Here is a 16,962-nt window from a genome sequence, read left to right on the forward strand (position 1 = left end):
GCCAAAATGGCTCAGCCACAGTAACCTTTTTTTTTTTTAAGCATGATTGTTCTCTTGCCTTAAAATAGCAGCCCTCAGGGACAGCATGAGGCTGCTAATTCACCCAGTTTGCCAGCAATAACATTTGGGTGAAGTGCTTCTCTGGACCTTCTTTGATGTGTACGGTTTTGTGGTCTGAGTTGTATCAGATTGTTCGGCTCACTTTTTTGAAGGTCTGCAGAGAGTTCAGGCAGCGCTCATAAACCCAGATGCACTGGAAAAAAACAGAACCTTTGGAACATCTATTAATTTATTACTGTTAGCTGAATAGTAGCCATGGCCGTTGCTCTCTCCGCCATTCACACATGGAATCTTTACAGCCCCTTCAGGGTCACGCAAGATCCAGTGTCTTTATTCATATGCAGGAAAGAGAACATACTGTGCATGGCTGTGATAAAACAATGGCTGAAAGGTGTAGAATAGAGGAAAAGGGGAAAAACTTGACCATCTGGATAGACAATCAAGGCTTCAGTTGGTCAGCAAATGGTACTAGTTTAATCCATGACTTTGTGTCTGCACAGTGTTGAGGCCTCACACAGACATTTTGATTCTTATCTCTGTACCAGAATTCATTCCAGAAACATTAATTACCATTTCCAAAACATTTCTGCTTTTTTCCTTTATTTTGCAAGCTGGATGGGGAAAAAGAAAAAATGGAAGGAAGGTGGCCTCTCACTTCGAGAGTAAGTTGATAAAATAGAGTTTTATTTACACATAATAGATGATTGCTAACTGTATTATCCCAAAAGTTCACAAGTCTGAAAGTTATAGAATGGAGAAAAGGAAGGAAAGTATTTTGAACATCTGGACAGACAATCAGAGCCTTTTCTAATCAAGAAATGGTACTAAGTTAATCTGTGGTGTTTGCATTAGCACAGCTGGTCGATTCAGTAACTTGCTAAGGCTTTGCACAGACACCTTGCTTCTTATCTCTCTACCAGAATTCATTCCAGAAACATTTATGGCTTTTTCCAAAACATTTTCCCCCTTTTTCCTTTATTTTGCAAGCTGGAGGGGCAAAAGGAAAAAATGGAAATGGAAGGAAGGTGGCTTCTCACTTTGAGAGTAAGTTCATAAAAAAGGTTTTATCTGCACATAAAAATCGAAGGTTGCTAACTTTATTGTCCCTAATGTTCTCAAATCTGCTTCTTGTTTTCAACAGTAACCAAAGATTCCTTTAAAACAGGTAAGGAAATATGTCTTGTTTTATGGCAGTACTATGTGGAGTGTATTATACTAATGTTCATGTGCATCTATAATTCAGTTGGGAATGAGGGAATCATTAAAGGGTGGACTGAGCAGTACCTGAATATGACTCAAGCCGTGGAATATAACACCGAGACCGGCACTTTTAAAGTAGTTCGGAGGGGTGTCTACTTCCTTTACTGTCAAGTAAGATGCCACAACTGTTCCTTTTATTTACACATTGATTTGCATGAAAAATATCCTCTCGCATTGTTTGTTTTATTTACCCTTTTTCAAACTCGGGCACCTTCTTGTCTTTGACTAAATATTTTCCTATTCCATCCCCAATCTTTGTCTATTTCTTCAGGTGCATTTCAGTGAGCAAGAGAGTCAGTATGTGAAGCTGGAAGTGACTGTCCCTCAGGGTCCCTCACTTCAGTGCATGGAGGGATACAGCACCACTCCAACCACAGGGTTTAAACAGTTCCACTTCCTGAAGCCGTGCCAGGTGTCTGGCCTCCTGCTCTTAGAGAAAGGTGCCGAGCTCAAGACTGTAACCGGAAGTCGTTTCACTCTGCAGGATACAGGCAAACATTACTTTGGCCTCTTTAAGGTGAACTAGTGGATCAGACACACAGTTCAGCCTCATTGACTGCATCATTTTTTGAAGCTCTACCACAGTCGATACTCACTGGCTGGACGATCCATGATTGGTTCATTTGTTAAACGAGTTAAACACCTGTCTTTAAATTTTTTGTTTAATCAGACACATTTGATAAGGTCCATGCAGTCATGCAGAACAGCTTTGACTGAAACAAGGATGTTTCCAGAGGCACCTGGGAGTAGTTTCCATAAGGACTGTATGCACACTGGTGCCCTAAATATGGTACTAATCAGGATGGTAAAAGCGAGGAGACCATGACTGCTGGACAGTTACAGTGGATCTTTTTTAAATTGCCTTGGTTTGGACATAAGTGTATAAACACTGACTTCACCAATTGTGCTTAAACATTTACTTGTTGCCTGATAAGGACACATGGCTGCCTTCCCTTAACAGTGACACAGGCAGAGTGTACAGAAGGTTCAGCATTGTTGGTTTTAATACTGGACATTGTTATTATTATTATCAGCGATTGTGATGATGGATCAAACATTTGCTTTGACAAACATACATCCGTATGTTTGTCAAATGTTTGTCAAATACACACTAAGTAGTACTCATTATATTTCCTTATTACGGCCCTTCACCGAAACGTCAACTAAAGTTATAAGTGCCTAGTATATTGTTAAATGATTGTTTTATATGATTGTAAAAGTACAGTACAGATTGGTGTGAAGTTGTGGTATTCCTACTTAGAGTACCACACTTCCATTTTGTAACAATGTCACAATATACCTTTTTTTTTTTTTTTTTTTTTTTTTTTTATAGAATGCACATTCAGTTCTTAAAGTCTTTTAGAGGTTACAGAGTTTATACCAACTTTATTGCATCTAATCTCACTGGTTAATCTTGCGCAAAACAACTAAGTTAATTTTTTAAACAATGTATGTCAACGTCTCTAAACCTAGCATTAAAAAGACGGCTTAATTAGGTCTGAAACAGAATGTTTGGCATTTAAAATGCACATTGTGCTGATTGGATTTTCTACTTATACCTCAGCTTCCCTTTTGTAGATCTGCACCCCTATTGTTTCCCCATGCCCTTGACTCTCACTTCCCTTATCGTCTCAAGTAAATATCCAAATATCCACTTGGAGCGGTGACATTCCCATTCGTCTCCCCCATCTAGTCTTTCCTCCTTCTTCCTCTTGCTATTTTTCTTTATTTTCACTTTTTTTGGGGGGGGGGGGGGTTGCTCCTTGCACACAATCCACATTTGGATTTCTGCAGGGGTTTCTGCTGTTCAGAAACGGCATCCAAGATAAACTTGTCTGGGTTGAGGTGAAGTGTGGAATGGCTGTGTGTGTGTGCGTGTGTGTGCGTGTGTGTGCGTGTGTGTGCGCGTATGTGTGTGTGTGTGTGTGTGTGTGTGTGTGTTAGTGTAAATGAGCGATCAGGGTAACTTCAGGGTAAGTTCAAATTTCATGGCTCTTTAAGCCTAACTCTAAACTAATATGTACATGATGTGATTTTTTTATTTGATGCAACTTAAGTATCTATTTGTCCATTTGAAACTGATTGACTGATTTTACAATTACACATAGGCAAAATCTAAAAACCGAGCCAGAGAGTTCATAATGGCCAAACTGAATGTGTGTGAGACGTTTCTATTTGCTATAACTTTTCTTAAATAGATTTTTCACATAAAAATTGGTGCAAAATGCTCTGGCTTTCTTGTTTACCAGTGTACATGATTTTCCTTTCTGGGTTTTGACTCATGTGTATTACACCAGGCACCGAGATGAATCATTTGGAAGTTCTTTCCAATAATTGCTAATAGCTGAAAACAGTAGCGACAGACAGTAAAGAATGTCCTGTTTTGTTCTAGTGTTTCACCCTTCCCATAATGAGCTGTTTGGCTTCACGAAGAATTAACACATTTGTACGTGTTTTTCATTTGAATCTTTATTACAAACAAAAGAAAAGAAAGATGCATTATTAACATGTTCTGTTCGTCCACCTGGAGTCAAATCACAACATAGCCACTGATTTGGAACTGGTCCGGAACCACAGCTTACACAGTGACACTTATTAATAAATGAAATGTTTGGAAAAAAAACAAAAAAAACAAAAAAACAAAAAAAAAAAAATACAGAGTGGACAAAAAGTGGTGCTTGATTTAACACTTAGACTCCCAATTTTATTCTTAAGCATTGAAATATCATTTTTTTCAGTCTTCACACAGGAGGTATGCAAGGGAGTAGAGCAAATAAATTAAAATTATTTTCAACTCGTTATCTATTTATTGATAGATTAATAGAGTTGAGGCCTAGCTAAGGATAATGTAAGAGCAAGCAGGTGCAGAATTACATACTCTGTTCAAATCTTTACAGTTGGTTTGCTGTTAAGGCGCTTATGTCATTAATACTGTGCATTTCAGCAGCCAAAGGTGTCAAGTTTGAAAGAGACGATGTAGGGATTTGAATTTTTTTGGGATAATCTTAGATATAACAAATGAATTTATTATATTATTGATTCATTTTAGGATTACATGAGTGATCCACTGTGTGCAGGTTACTGGCAAGCCCCAAAATCTACTGTAGATCGCAAGCTAGGAAGATGTTCATTCCGAAGTTCGTTCAACCTCTTCGTTGGGTATTATAACAATATGCTGTATATAGAGAAATATCATGGACCAAACATACAAAGAATTATCTTTTTTTCCTTATTTTCATTTGGTAGAAGCTTCGCAACCGTAACATCAAGGACAACATCAACAGTAACATTAACAATAATTATAGTTGGTAGAAACAAGGATTAAAAATACAGAAAAAAACCCCACAATGAACTGAGCTTAAATATGCAAACAATTCAGAGACTCTGTAAAAAGGAGAAAGAGAAATGTGAAAAAACAATATGGAAAGGCGTGCTGAGACTTAAAGAAGTAGGAGTTTTTGTCTTCATAAGAGGAAGAAAGAGTACAGTGGTGTGGAGAAAAAGAGGGGAAAAAGAAAATGGAGCCAGAAGGGAATTAGACTAGAGCACTGTTGAACTTGATCTAATAACCATCATGAAGATGACAGCTAAAAAATACTTTCTGAAGTTTAATTGAATGACATGTCATGGCTTAATTCAAACGTGTCAGTCTAAATACATATCAATGCTTGTGTTCCAAAAGCTAGATGCCAAAAAAAGCCTGTCAATTCTAAGAAGAGACCACTGACCAATGCCTCTGTCTTATACTGACAATACCTCTGTCTCTATCGTGATCGTATCGGGCAGCTCGAAAAAAACTCCAAATAGCATGTGGAGTAGTTGCAAAAGCAAGAGCTGCATCTTAAAGAAGTCGATTTAGTCTCGATAACTGTGTCTCACTGTTCTCAGCGTTAGCTGTACAGCTACCTGTGTTGAAATGGCAAAAAATAAAATCCTGCTGTTGCTCAGACTGTAGTATGGAACGGGAAGCACAGCTGGATGCATGGATGTTTCTTTTAACATGAAACACAAATGGGAACGCATGCTGTGGAACCAAAGGGATAATATGAAGCCTGGTAAAATGCTTTTACACACACATGCAGCTTCATCTCTGATTCAGAGGGAGGCAGGATGCTAATGAGGTTCTGTAGTTGTGTGTGTGTTTGTGTATAAGATGTTTTGTGTGTCTCTGAGTAGTCAGTTCAAGGCAGAATTTGAGCAAGAATAGATAGACAACAAGGAGTGTATTTGTAAGTGGTTGTGTATGTGTGTGTGTGTGTGTGTGTGTGCGCGTGTGGTGTACTGTTTTGTTCATATAGCCTGTTACACTGGTTTTCATCAAAGCAGCACTATTCTAATAACTATTATGTTTGCCAGTTAAAGTTATGTGATGTGTTTTCAGATAATCTTTCCCACAATTTGTTGTTCAATTTCATTCATATATCACAACCATACCATACTTTCATCAATTTAAGTCTGCTGAGAGTAGAAGAGAAAGTGTGTGTGTGTGTGTGTGTGTGTGTGTGTGTGTGTGTGTGTGTGTGTGTGTGTGTGTTTAGAGCGGGGAATAATGGCTGGCCTCAGTCGTCGATGCAGATCACTTCTCCACTGCGTTGCTCCCTCCTTCCCATCATAAGCTCAGCCTCTCTCTCTTTTTTGACTGACATTGGAGGCCCATTCAGCACTAAAGAAACACACACACATGGATCACATTTAGCTTTTACAGTCAGACAAGACGATTCTAAGTCTTCCATTCCAAAGAACAATCCCCACTATTTAAATAAACCTGTCTTTGAATCACCACCCCCCCCTTCATTTTTCCATTTTGAATACTTTCTTTCATCACTCGTTTATATCGTGACTTTCTTCCATCTCTTTAACTTTTTTTTTAATGCTTTTCTGCCTTTTTCCCAGGTGTTTGCCTTTTGTTGTACATTATTTGATTCCTTAAAAATGAAATGAAAATGATAAAATAAAAAAAAACAACACTGCTGATCACATTTCAATGTGAAGTTCCTTATGATCACATATATGAAAACAATGTAAAAAAATAAAAGGATTTGTTTATAAAAAAAGAACTTTCCCTCACCAACACAGACACACACACAAAATTGCGATTCCAAATTGTGAATCATGTCATACTGCAGCCTGTCAGCACTTGCCCACTAGTGTTACAGTTATGTTCTGAAAGTGAGGAAAAAAAATCTTTTAAATTTGGATGCAAACCTACAATGACAGTGTTATTGTGTGAATGAGATTCCATTCCTTTACTCACATCTGTTCTTTTCTAAAATAGACTACATTTCAATCACATGTTATAGCTGCTCTATTATTAATTAGGCACGATTTAAGACACTTTTGGGATGTTTCACACTGAAGTCTGAAACCTGGACCATTGCTATGCCTGTTTAAGGGACTGGTTTTATAATCGCAGGTCTGTCAGAACATTGAAGAATTCCTTCTGCAGCTCGACTAGATTGCACAATTCCATATACCGGTACTACATTTGTGCACACTGGTTTGCAAATTTCAGGCATGCTACTCTTTTTTTCTTCTTCTTTGGTACCAACACACACAATATGTGAAGGACATCAGTTTTTAAATAAATAGCATGTCATGAGAAGAAGATTTTTAGCCATGCAAGACATTTTCCATGTGAGCACTTGCACCACAAAAAAAGCTCCAGTAGCAGCAGGTTATAATGTGAAAAATTGAATCAATAATGCTACCCAAGACCTTGAATTGGTACAATTTAACACGCTTTTAATGTCTTCAAAAGGTTTGCTGTGTAAATGCATTCTTGAATGTCTGACCACCAGATCGCTTGTAGAATAACTAGCCAACTGTAGAACAAAAGCAGTTATAATACACATTGGGAATAATAACCACAGGAAAATACAGTATATGGTATGTACTGCATGAATATGAGATGAGAGATCTATGAATATGAATGAGGTTTCTTGTGTTATTGCAATACTGAAAGAGCAAAAAATGGATGACAGTACATTCTATAGCTGCATACTACAGTATTAATATTTTAACTTACAGTGATTTCCGGGTCAAGGCATTACCTGACCTGCTCTCAGCAAAAAAAAACAAAAAAAAAAACCACGAAAGAAATTATTTCAATATTCCTTTGCACCTAATGGAGGCATGCTGTTATACTTTCAGTTCAAATTAGTCAGCAAGTGTTGCTTAATTTTATATAATGGCTTGGATTATATAAAATTACGCTAATTAAAAGGTGAGGTTTCTTTAGCACTTATGGAAGGAGTCTCCAGTGTCAGCAGTAAAGCCCTATGAAAAAGGTTTTCTGGATGCTTTCTTGATAACATTACAAGCTCCATTTACTAACTAAAAAACAAAACAAAACAAGGCTATTATAGGGATAAAAGCTTGTAGCTGCTAGAATCAGAGCTTACAAGGGTTTTACTCTTTTAGTGGACGTTTCACAACATTAAACATAACTATAAATAAATACAAAGTACAATGTGCTAATTTATAATAAAGTATAGTCCTTCTGGTTACTACATTGTTTACCAATACTCTTAAAATATACTTGAATCAGCAAGGAAGTAGAAAGAAAAGATATTTTAGACATTTGAACTGTGACCATGACCCTGTTAGGATCAAATGCAAAGTCTAATCAGTTTATCACCTGGTAATAATGATGTTTCCATGTAAATCCTCCAAACATTAAACGACTTGTTCATAAGATATTGTGCTAATAGGAAATTTGGAAGGATGGATGGACCCACTAGTGAAAGAGGCACTACAAAAACATTGTTAGCAATGGCATATTGCTGTAGACTAATAAAACACATAGATAATAGGCTGTCATGGAAAACAATCAGCTTTACATCAGGTCAAAATCATATGACCCCATTACTGATTCTGTCCCTATAATACAGTACACCCCATTATATTTTATTCCTCACATATTGAACAAACATTTATAAAAAAAATACATTATTGCCTTGATAATGTGGTGCTACTATATCTGCTTTGATTAAATGATGCTGCTTGTGCAAAATGCTTAAATCAGAAATGCTCATATACATTGACTGTAGAAGAGTAAAGGAAAATAAAGAAAGAGAACTTATCACCTTGAAATCTAATTCAGACTATTTCAAAAACATTCTTTTCTGACTGGCAAAAAGAAAAGGAACAAACCTGGGTCTTAAATAACAAGCAAGATTTTTCCAGTCATGTACACACGGGACAAGGAAAATAACTTATATCTCACATTCAGATCTTTTTTTTCTTCTTCTTCTTCTTTTTTTTTTTTTTAGTACTCGCTGTCTCTCTCACTCAGCAAATCTGATCCGAGGGAATCAAATACTTGTATTCACTGCTTCGCTGCACAGGTTTGCTCCTGCATAACCGCCTTCTCTAGTTCAGTTATCCAGAAAAATATTTAGTTGGCAGACAGCCTCTGTGACCCCTGCCTGTCTAAACAACCACTTCGCTTACACAATTAATCACTCTCCTAGCGGCAATGGGAACAAACCCACACAGAGCATCAGTGTCAAACCTTAACTTCACACCATGCACAAGTGCATGTATAAAAAAAAATAAAAAAAAAACACCCACACATACACTATTTTGTACACACACACACAAAAAAACCCCCACCTCAAACCTTTATTTATGATATATGCACCTTTGTCTCTTCAACCTGTGAATGTGTGTGTATGTGCATGCACAGTGAAAGTTCTCCCATAGCAGTTCTGCACTGTATAAGGGTCCTGCTGGGGGGCTGATTCTAGCTAATCTGATCTGGCTCTGCTACTGATCAGGAATTTAAGCAACGTCCCCTTTGGACTGCTCCCAGACCTGCGTGTCCTCCAAATTAACCTCAAATTCAAAGCCATAAAATCCCTTCTTAGGTCTACCAATGCAGGAATCTTAGGACGGCACAGCCATATACTGTCGAAACAAAACAGGAGTTTACTTCTCCAAGTTTCTCCATGTTTATTTCTCCAAGACCAAATGTCCTGCTTAGATTTGAGGCTACCTGTGTCTAGCCAACACAAACCACATACCAATATCCCCAATTGCCATTCACATGGTCAGTTAGAGCAAAAAATACTACCATAAAAGTTTGTTGAGCTTTGCATCCATAATATAAAAAAGTTGTTTAAGAACTGTTTAAAAAAAATGCTTCTTGGCATCGTCCTGGTTTCAGTTCTTGTTTTTTTTGTTTTGTTTTTTCCCGGTTTCACAGAATCGCTGATAAGAAGATTTAAACATCAATGTTTGTTTCCCACAATTACTCAGTTCACCATTAAGGTGCAAAAAAATAAATAAATAAAAAAAAAAAAAAAATGAGGCTGTCCATCTCATCCTTCAGTCTGTGATTCCCTAAAGCCTTCGATCAGGATGGGAAATGTTGAGAAAACAAAACAAACTTGCAATCTATCTCAGGAATTCCTTGGATTTGACACTATAAAATGTTTCAGTACTCCCTCTGAATGTGAGAAGGGGCTCGAGAGAGAGAGAGAGAGAGAGAGAGAGAGAGAGAGAGAGAGAGAGAGAGAAAGATAGATTGAGAGTGAGAGAGAAAGAAAGAAAGAGAGAGAGATTTCGACAGGAATTAGGGAGTAAAGATCCTGGGTACTTCGACATGTGCACTTATTTCTCTTGCCAAATGAAAGATAAATCCGCTGGGGTTTCTGTCGGAGAGAGAGATGAAAGTGAGTGTGGGGGGTTGTGACGGGTGCTTTTTGCAGGCTTTCTCACTGGCTCCCACTTTTCACTGGTAACGGTTGGGTGATTTCCTCTTTAGTCATTCCTGCTCGCTTCACTTTATTCAGACTATTCACCTTGCCGTCTGTTCATATTACTCTTGATGACTTTATTATTTTGCTTGGGCAGCCAGGGAGGTTGTATGTACCTTAAATTGCTCTCATCTCTTCTCTCCTTTTCTTCCTTTTTGTATGTCCTAAGCTGTTTCCTGACAGCCCCTCTTCTGCACCCCTCACCCCTTTTCACACTCCCTCTGTACATTTTTTCTGATTTGCAATCTCCTCAGCCTGACTTTCTAAGCTTCTTCTGGCTTGATTTCTAACATTTCTTTCTTTCTATGAACATTAATTTCTCTCTCTTCGTTCTTTCTCCTTTTAGAGTGTGTGTTTTTGTCCATGGCATCTATCAGTCAGGGTTTTTTGGGTCGGCCGTTGCGAGGGAGGTTCTCCACTGTGTTGCTGAGGCGGTATTTAACGATGATGCTGTGCACGGTGGATTTTGGCATGTGCAGCTCCTGTCCAATAGACCCTTCCGACCTGCCGTCCTTCCAAAGGTCCACCACACGCTGGCGCTGTAGAACGTTGTGCTCTTTGGTCTTCAGGCAGAGTGGGGCTTCTGTGGGGGCACAAAGGTGGCAGACTGTAGACACTGGCGGGGCACCGAGTGGGTTAGCAGCAGCAGCAAGATCAGAATGAGGAACAGTATCAGTCCTTAAAATATTCACAGATACATGAGCAGACAATTACTGGACAGAAGGAAGGCATGAGGCCTTTAGAATAAAAAAGAATTGCAATTACAAGAGCCATGAGGTCTTCATATCCACGAAACCTATGTTCCCAATTTTTTTACTTTCACTCATTGTGGGCAAATTTTTGTCTGTCGTATCTGTGGCAAAAGTGCACAGTCATGTGATTGGCTTATTCTATTTTTTTCATCACAGATTAAGTAAGAAAACAACAATAGACAAAGAAAAATAACTGACTATGTGAAACCCAAAACTCATAACCAGGGTCCATGTATGTGCACTAATAAAAATATTAATCTTGTACATTTGAACAATTTTCAGATAAACTAACTGATGTGAAATAGGTCATGGAGTTCATATTTTTCCTTCCCATCTGTCTCAGGCTCTTTAACTCTCGCTTCATTTCTCATCCCCCCCCACACTATTTCTCTCTTTTTTTACTTAGTCTGGCATGTTTTGAGGCTCTTTTCTCAGCTAAGTTTACATCGGGGTCACCAAAGTGGTCTCAATCAAGGCCTGAAACACTGAAATGGGCCCCATGCGTGTGGTATTTTTAGCCCATTCAGGGGGCAGCATGGAGCCCCATCTGCCTTTATATCCACCCTGTTTAAAAAGAAGCACATTTTCTACAGTGTTTCTTTTTCTTTTTCCCCCGGTCTCTTAAAAATATCCCTGGTCTGTGGAGAAAAAAATGTTCCCTCGGCTGAACGATTCCTGGCACGACTAGGGCAGTGGATCAGAGTAATGACATTTTCAGAAAAAGCTCCATCGCACAAAAAAATGGTACATCTCACAAATACACAATCAGCAACGCACGAAAACATGAGAACTCTTTACGTTTCATGTTCAGTGGTTGGATTTAGGATTCTGAACAAACTGAAATCCAAGCATAATCCATCACATTTGTTCAATGTCTACTCTGAAAATGTTTACGGTGTTACAAACTAACTTTTGAAGCAATAAACATAATTAACTGGTGGTACTATCATTGAGACTTGGACCAGAGGAAATAGAAGAAATATTATTTAGACAAGGTTGCTCAGAGGCATGTTCAAATCTAAATGCAACTGATTCGTTAAAACAGTCAAAAGATTTTATAATAAAGGACAGATGACTGGATATTTAAAGAGTTGCCAGTTCGAGGTCTATCCTTGGCATGCCTCTTAAAATCCAAAATACACAAATGCACGTAAGAATCAGCATTGAATGTCTATAGAACCTGGTATTGTACTTAGCTGATAATGTCCAACATATAGTATATGACACAGACAGGAGGATACAAAGTTACTTATCTTAAGTAACTAAGTCCACAAGCTCATACAGTATGTAAATTGTTGAAACTTATTCTGCCAAGCCCTAAAGATGTTGCATAAAGGACATGGTCAATGCCCAAAGTGATTGGGCACCTGAACATCTGTGACAGAAACTAACAGAGTCCTAATTCCTCTAGTGTCATTTGAAGGCTGTGGAAATACCGCTGGCTATGCATCACCTTTCTCTGGTACTGCCCAGCTACAGGGAGGAATAGCCACAGATATGGTTGCCAAACTGTTTCAGACTGACAGAAATGAACCAGCATGTGTTGCAGTGGTATGACCAAACCGGGCTAATAGACTCTTCTGATCAGTCCAATGGAAGAGAAAAAGTGACTGCCTTTACTGTGTTGTAAACGCAGAGTAGTGAAGCTACAGTAGCATTTGACAAGAGCTGTGTCACATAGCATTGTGAAGAGCTCAGGTAAACTGAGGAGCCTACAGCCTACAGCTTGATTAAAGACTTGGGTGTACACATTTCAGTGAAGAGTGAGAACAGCCCATATACAGTCAAAAACACAAAAAATTTAACCTAATGAAAATGGCAAAGATTCCAACAGCAACGGCAGGTGCAGTAACACAAAGATTGAGATCTTTACCTCTGGTATAGACACTGATAGTTTCACTAGTCCTACAGGCTGATGAAGACATAAATCTGTGTGATCTGTAGCCGAAGACACAAGACGTTGCTTTCACAATGGTTTACAAGCATATGATGCTATAATGATAGGCTTTATTCCTCAAATTGGATACAGTTGCTCCAAGCCAGTAAAATAATGCCCATAAGTCCAAACAAAAAAATACAGAAATCCTACAGGACCACACTAAACAAGGGGAGACATAGCATTGAAGTGTACTAGGTAAGTGAAAATGTTAATGTAGATGAGAAGATCATTTCTGGAAACCTAGTGCAGTAACTCACAAAAACATTTTGTCTGAAACATAAATGGGACCTTTGAAGGGAGTTCGGTACCTTGAGGCTCCCCTGTCTGCCATCAGTTACAAACTATTTGTTTGTTTATTGAATGGTTCGATTAATTTGCACAGTTTGCCCCAAATGTGCAGTCGAATCACGTAGATAACACTACTACTGCAGTTAGAGAAATGCTGTAAATCATCACCTTGTGTCAATGAATCTGAATAGGGCTGATTGAACTATGCATTTCTTCTCAGTTGTTCCTCTCATTTGTAAAGATAAAGGAGACTTTCACAACAAGTCATCATAAAGAGCAACAGTGCATATTCTTTTACCCATAGTAGGCAGACTGTTCCAAAAACTAGTAGTTTGGATCAACAAATGGCCTGATTTTAGATTTAGGTAACATCAACAAATCATCAAATCTCCTACAAAGACGAATATGCCCAGGTCAGCCCTGAGGCTCTCGGTGCATGAAAGTGATGTTTTTGATGAGTTTGCTTTTTCTATGCATTTTGAGCACCATAAAAGTGGCTTAATCTTCTAAAAACAGGTTAGGCCTTTGGATAGAGGGTACAATATCAGCACCTTGAGAAATTTGTCATCCTCAATAAAAAAAGCAGTGTCAACACTTGAGTCATTTTCCTCGCCTTGTAGAAAAGACATGGTATCAGCACCTGCTCAATGATACATAGTCTCCACTTGCCTTAAAATTCCATAATAAAAGGAAGTAAAACAGAAGGTTATGTGTGTAATCATTGTTCTACAACTGAGTGTAGAACTGCCAAGCCACCTGGGTGACTAGGGTTGACAGGAATATCCAGAGGAAAGTGTGAAATAGAAGAGGACATTTGAGGTCAAGGTTACAACTTTATTATTTGTTCTCATCAAGCAACAAGTTCACAGGAGTGCTTCCAAAAGGAAACCATCTCAGACGTTCTACATTAAGTCATAGAAACATATAAGGCTTTCATTACCAAGGTTCACATAATAAAAAAATCTTTTTCACGTTATACTATTCAGTTAAAGTCAGGGTTTAAAATTGACTTTTCACTCATCAGCCAGCGATAGCTACTATTCTTTTAGTTACTGGCCATTCAGGACTTCTTCTAATAAAAAAATTAATTAAAAGAATCCAGCCTGCCACTTGACAATAAAACTTAGAAACACATTTTCTTATCTTGTGCTTCTTAGTTGTTTGGGGGGATTTTCATTTGTTCCTTTTTACATTGTCGTTAATTACCTCAGGGAAGTGTATATATATATACAGTGGGTACGGAAAGTATTCAGACCCACTTAAATTTTTCACTCTTTGTTATATTGCAGCCATTTGCTAAAATCATTTAAGTTCATTCTTCTTCCTCATGAATGTACACATAGCACCCCATACTGACAGAAAAACACAGAATTGTTGACCTTTTTGCAGATTTATTAAAAAAGAAAAACTGAAATATCACATGGTCCTAAGTATTCAGACCCTTTGCTGTGACACTCATATATTTAACTCAGGTGCTCTCCATTTCTTCTGATCATCCTTGAGATGGTTCTACACCTTCATTTGAGTCCAGAAATTTTTGATTATACTGATTGGACTTGATTAGGAAAGCCACACACCTGTTTATATAAGACCTTACAGATCACAATGCATGTCAGAGCAAATGAGAATCATTAAGGTCAAAGGAACTGCCTGAAGAGCTCAGAGACAGAATTGTGGCAAGGCACAGATCTGGCCAAGGTTCCAAAAAAATTTCTGCTGCACTTAAGGTTCCTAAGAGCACAGTGGCCTCCATAATCCTCAAATGGAAGACGTTTGGGACGACCAGAACCATTCCTAGAGCTGGCCGACCGGCCAAACTGAGCTATCGGGGGAGAAGAGCCTTGGTGAGAGAGGTAAAGAAGAACCCGAAGATCACTGTGGCTGAGCTCCAGAGATGCAGTCGGGAGATGGGAGAAAGTTGTAGAAAGTCAACCATCACTGCAGCCCTTCACCAGTGGGGCTTTATAGCAGAGTGGCCCGACGGAAGCCTCGCCTCAGTGCAGGACACATGAAAACCCGCATGGAGTTCTCCAAGATGGTGAGAAATAAGATTCTCTGGTCGGATGAGACCAAGATAGAACTTTTTAGCCTTAATTCTAAGCGGTATGTGTGGAGAAAACCAGGCACTGCTCATCACCTGTTCAGTACAGTCTCAACAGTGAAGCATGGTGGTGGCAGCATCATGCTGTGGGGGCGTTTTTCAGCTGCAGGGACAGAACGACTGGTTGCAATCAAGGGAAAGATGAATGCGGCCAAGCACAGGGATATCCTGGACGAAAACCTTCTCCAGAGTGCTTTGGACCTCAGACTGGGCCGAAGGTTTACCTTCCAACAAGACAATGACCCTAAGCACACAGCTAAAATAACGATGGAGTGGCTTCACAACAACTCTGTGACTGTTCTTGAATGGCCCAGCCAGAGCAATGACTTAAACCCAATTGAGCATCTCTGAAAAGACCTAAAAATGGCTGTCCGCCAACGTTTACCGTCCAACCTGACAGAACTGGAGAGGACCTGCAAGGAGGAATGGCAGAGGATCCCCAAATCCAGGTGTGAAAGACTTGTTGCATCTTTCCCAAAAAGACTCCTGGCTGTATTAGAGCAAAAGGGGGCTTCTACTAAATACTGAGCAAAGGGTCTGAATACTTAGGACCATGTGATATTTCAGTTTTTCTTTTTTAATAAATCTGCAACAGTGTCAACAATTCTGTGTTTTTCTGCCAATATAGGGTGCTGTGTGTACATTCATGAGGAAAAGAAATGAACTTAAATGATTTTAGCAAATGGCTGCAAAATAAAAAATAGTGAAAAATTTAAGGGGGTCTGAATACTTTCCGTACCCACTGTATATATATATATATATATATATATATAAAAATATTTTTTTTATTGTTTCTTGCTATTGCTTCAATGCAAATTAACCAGCGTGGTGTAATTTATTGTGTAGTGATGGGTTCAAGTAAGCCAGTGATGTTCAAGTAAGCCAAATATGCTTAGATGTTACAGAGGCTGTATTTAATATATCATGCTGACTACAGAGTTGAGCATCTGTGCAAAATTTGCCCAGGTATGGTTTACAGGAACTTACCCAGCAAAGTGAGTGAACATAATTTATAAAGCATAAGTAAAATGCCAAATTGGCTAAATATTTGACAGAATTACCCACCACGTTGATTTTTTCCACAATTTGGAGGTTTGGGATGCGTTTATTTAAAACCCTGGTTATTGCAAACTATAGTATTCTCTACACTACAAGACATGAGGTCTACATTAGGAGACACTGCTTTAAAAAATTGCAAATATGCAAGTTCTACTGTTATTAGTCCATTTGTAACTAGTAAAAAACTGATCTGGAAGAAGTTATATCAATAATGACAAAAGCAGCATTTGTTCTTGTATATAAAAATAAATAAATAAAATAAAATAAATAAAATATGGAACAGAAAGTGAAATGCAGATGGAGAGATGTGGTGAGGAACACAAGAATTCTTTCAGCACTGGTGAAACCAAAATGGGGACAATGGGGATTGTTTTGTAATCATAAAAAAAAAAAAAAAAAAAAAAAATAAATAAATAAATAAATAAATCACGAATCACTTGCCAGACACTTTGGCAGTGTTAAAACAGATATTTTAAGGTTATAAGCCATTCATGCACACACTATTGCTTTGTGCTCCTGCATCCTAGACTTTATTTGTTTTATGAAATTATTATTTGCATTCTTAACCAATAATAAACTCATTGTCAAGGTAAGTGACAACATACCGTTGAAGTATAAATAATACTTTTTGCAACAAGCTTCCAGAATACATAAAACTAATGCATGAGTGTGTGTGCTTCTGTGTATATTCAATGTTTTTCTCCAATCAAATCTTTATAGACACCACAAACACAACACAATTCT

General features: G+C 38.3%; 3 protein-coding genes across 9 annotated transcripts in view; 1 reads left to right on the plus strand and 2 right to left on the minus strand.

Annotated features, from left to right (window-relative positions):
- tnfsf12 (TNF superfamily member 12) overlaps positions 1-2,824 on the plus strand; it is a 7,018-nt gene extending 4,194 nt beyond the window's left edge. The window contains exons 3-7 of one of the 2 annotated variants that reach the window (XM_083541153.1): positions 672-722; positions 1,048-1,104; positions 1,202-1,225; positions 1,304-1,431; positions 1,592-2,824. In XM_083541153.1, coding sequence (XP_083397279.1) covers positions 672-722; positions 1,048-1,104; positions 1,202-1,225; positions 1,304-1,431; positions 1,592-1,846 — 515 coding nt within the window. In that variant the 3' untranslated portion in view covers positions 1,847-2,824. The remainder of the gene's footprint in view (positions 1-671; positions 723-1,047; positions 1,105-1,201; positions 1,226-1,303; positions 1,432-1,591) is intronic. The other variant, XM_083541154.1, reaches the window with a different exon arrangement.
- mus81 (MUS81 structure-specific endonuclease subunit) overlaps positions 110-16,962 on the minus strand; it is a 121,606-nt gene continuing 104,753 nt past the window's right edge. Inside the window, exon 17 of the mRNA XM_083541146.1 lies at positions 110-119. The gene's annotated coding sequence lies outside the window, so the exon portion shown is untranslated. The remainder of the gene's footprint in view (positions 120-16,962) is intronic.
- The window catches only part of chd3 (chromodomain helicase DNA binding protein 3), a gene marked incomplete at its 5' end in the record, with an annotated part of 45,852 nt that continues 31,959 nt past the window's right edge, over positions 3,070-16,962 (minus strand). For 4 of the 6 annotated variants that reach the window (XM_083541143.1, XM_083541142.1, XM_083541139.1 and 1 more), the window contains one exon: positions 3,070-10,662. In XM_083541143.1, coding sequence (XP_083397269.1) covers positions 10,457-10,662 — 206 coding nt within the window. In that variant the 3' untranslated portion in view covers positions 3,070-10,456. The remainder of the gene's footprint in view (positions 10,663-16,962) is intronic. The other 2 variants (XM_083541141.1, XM_083541140.1) reach the window with 1 other exon arrangement.

Source organism: Silurus aristotelis, assembly GCF_946808225.1.
Source record: "Silurus aristotelis genome assembly, chromosome: 5".
Classification (NCBI taxonomy): domain Eukaryota; kingdom Metazoa; phylum Chordata; class Actinopteri; order Siluriformes; family Siluridae; genus Silurus; species Silurus aristotelis.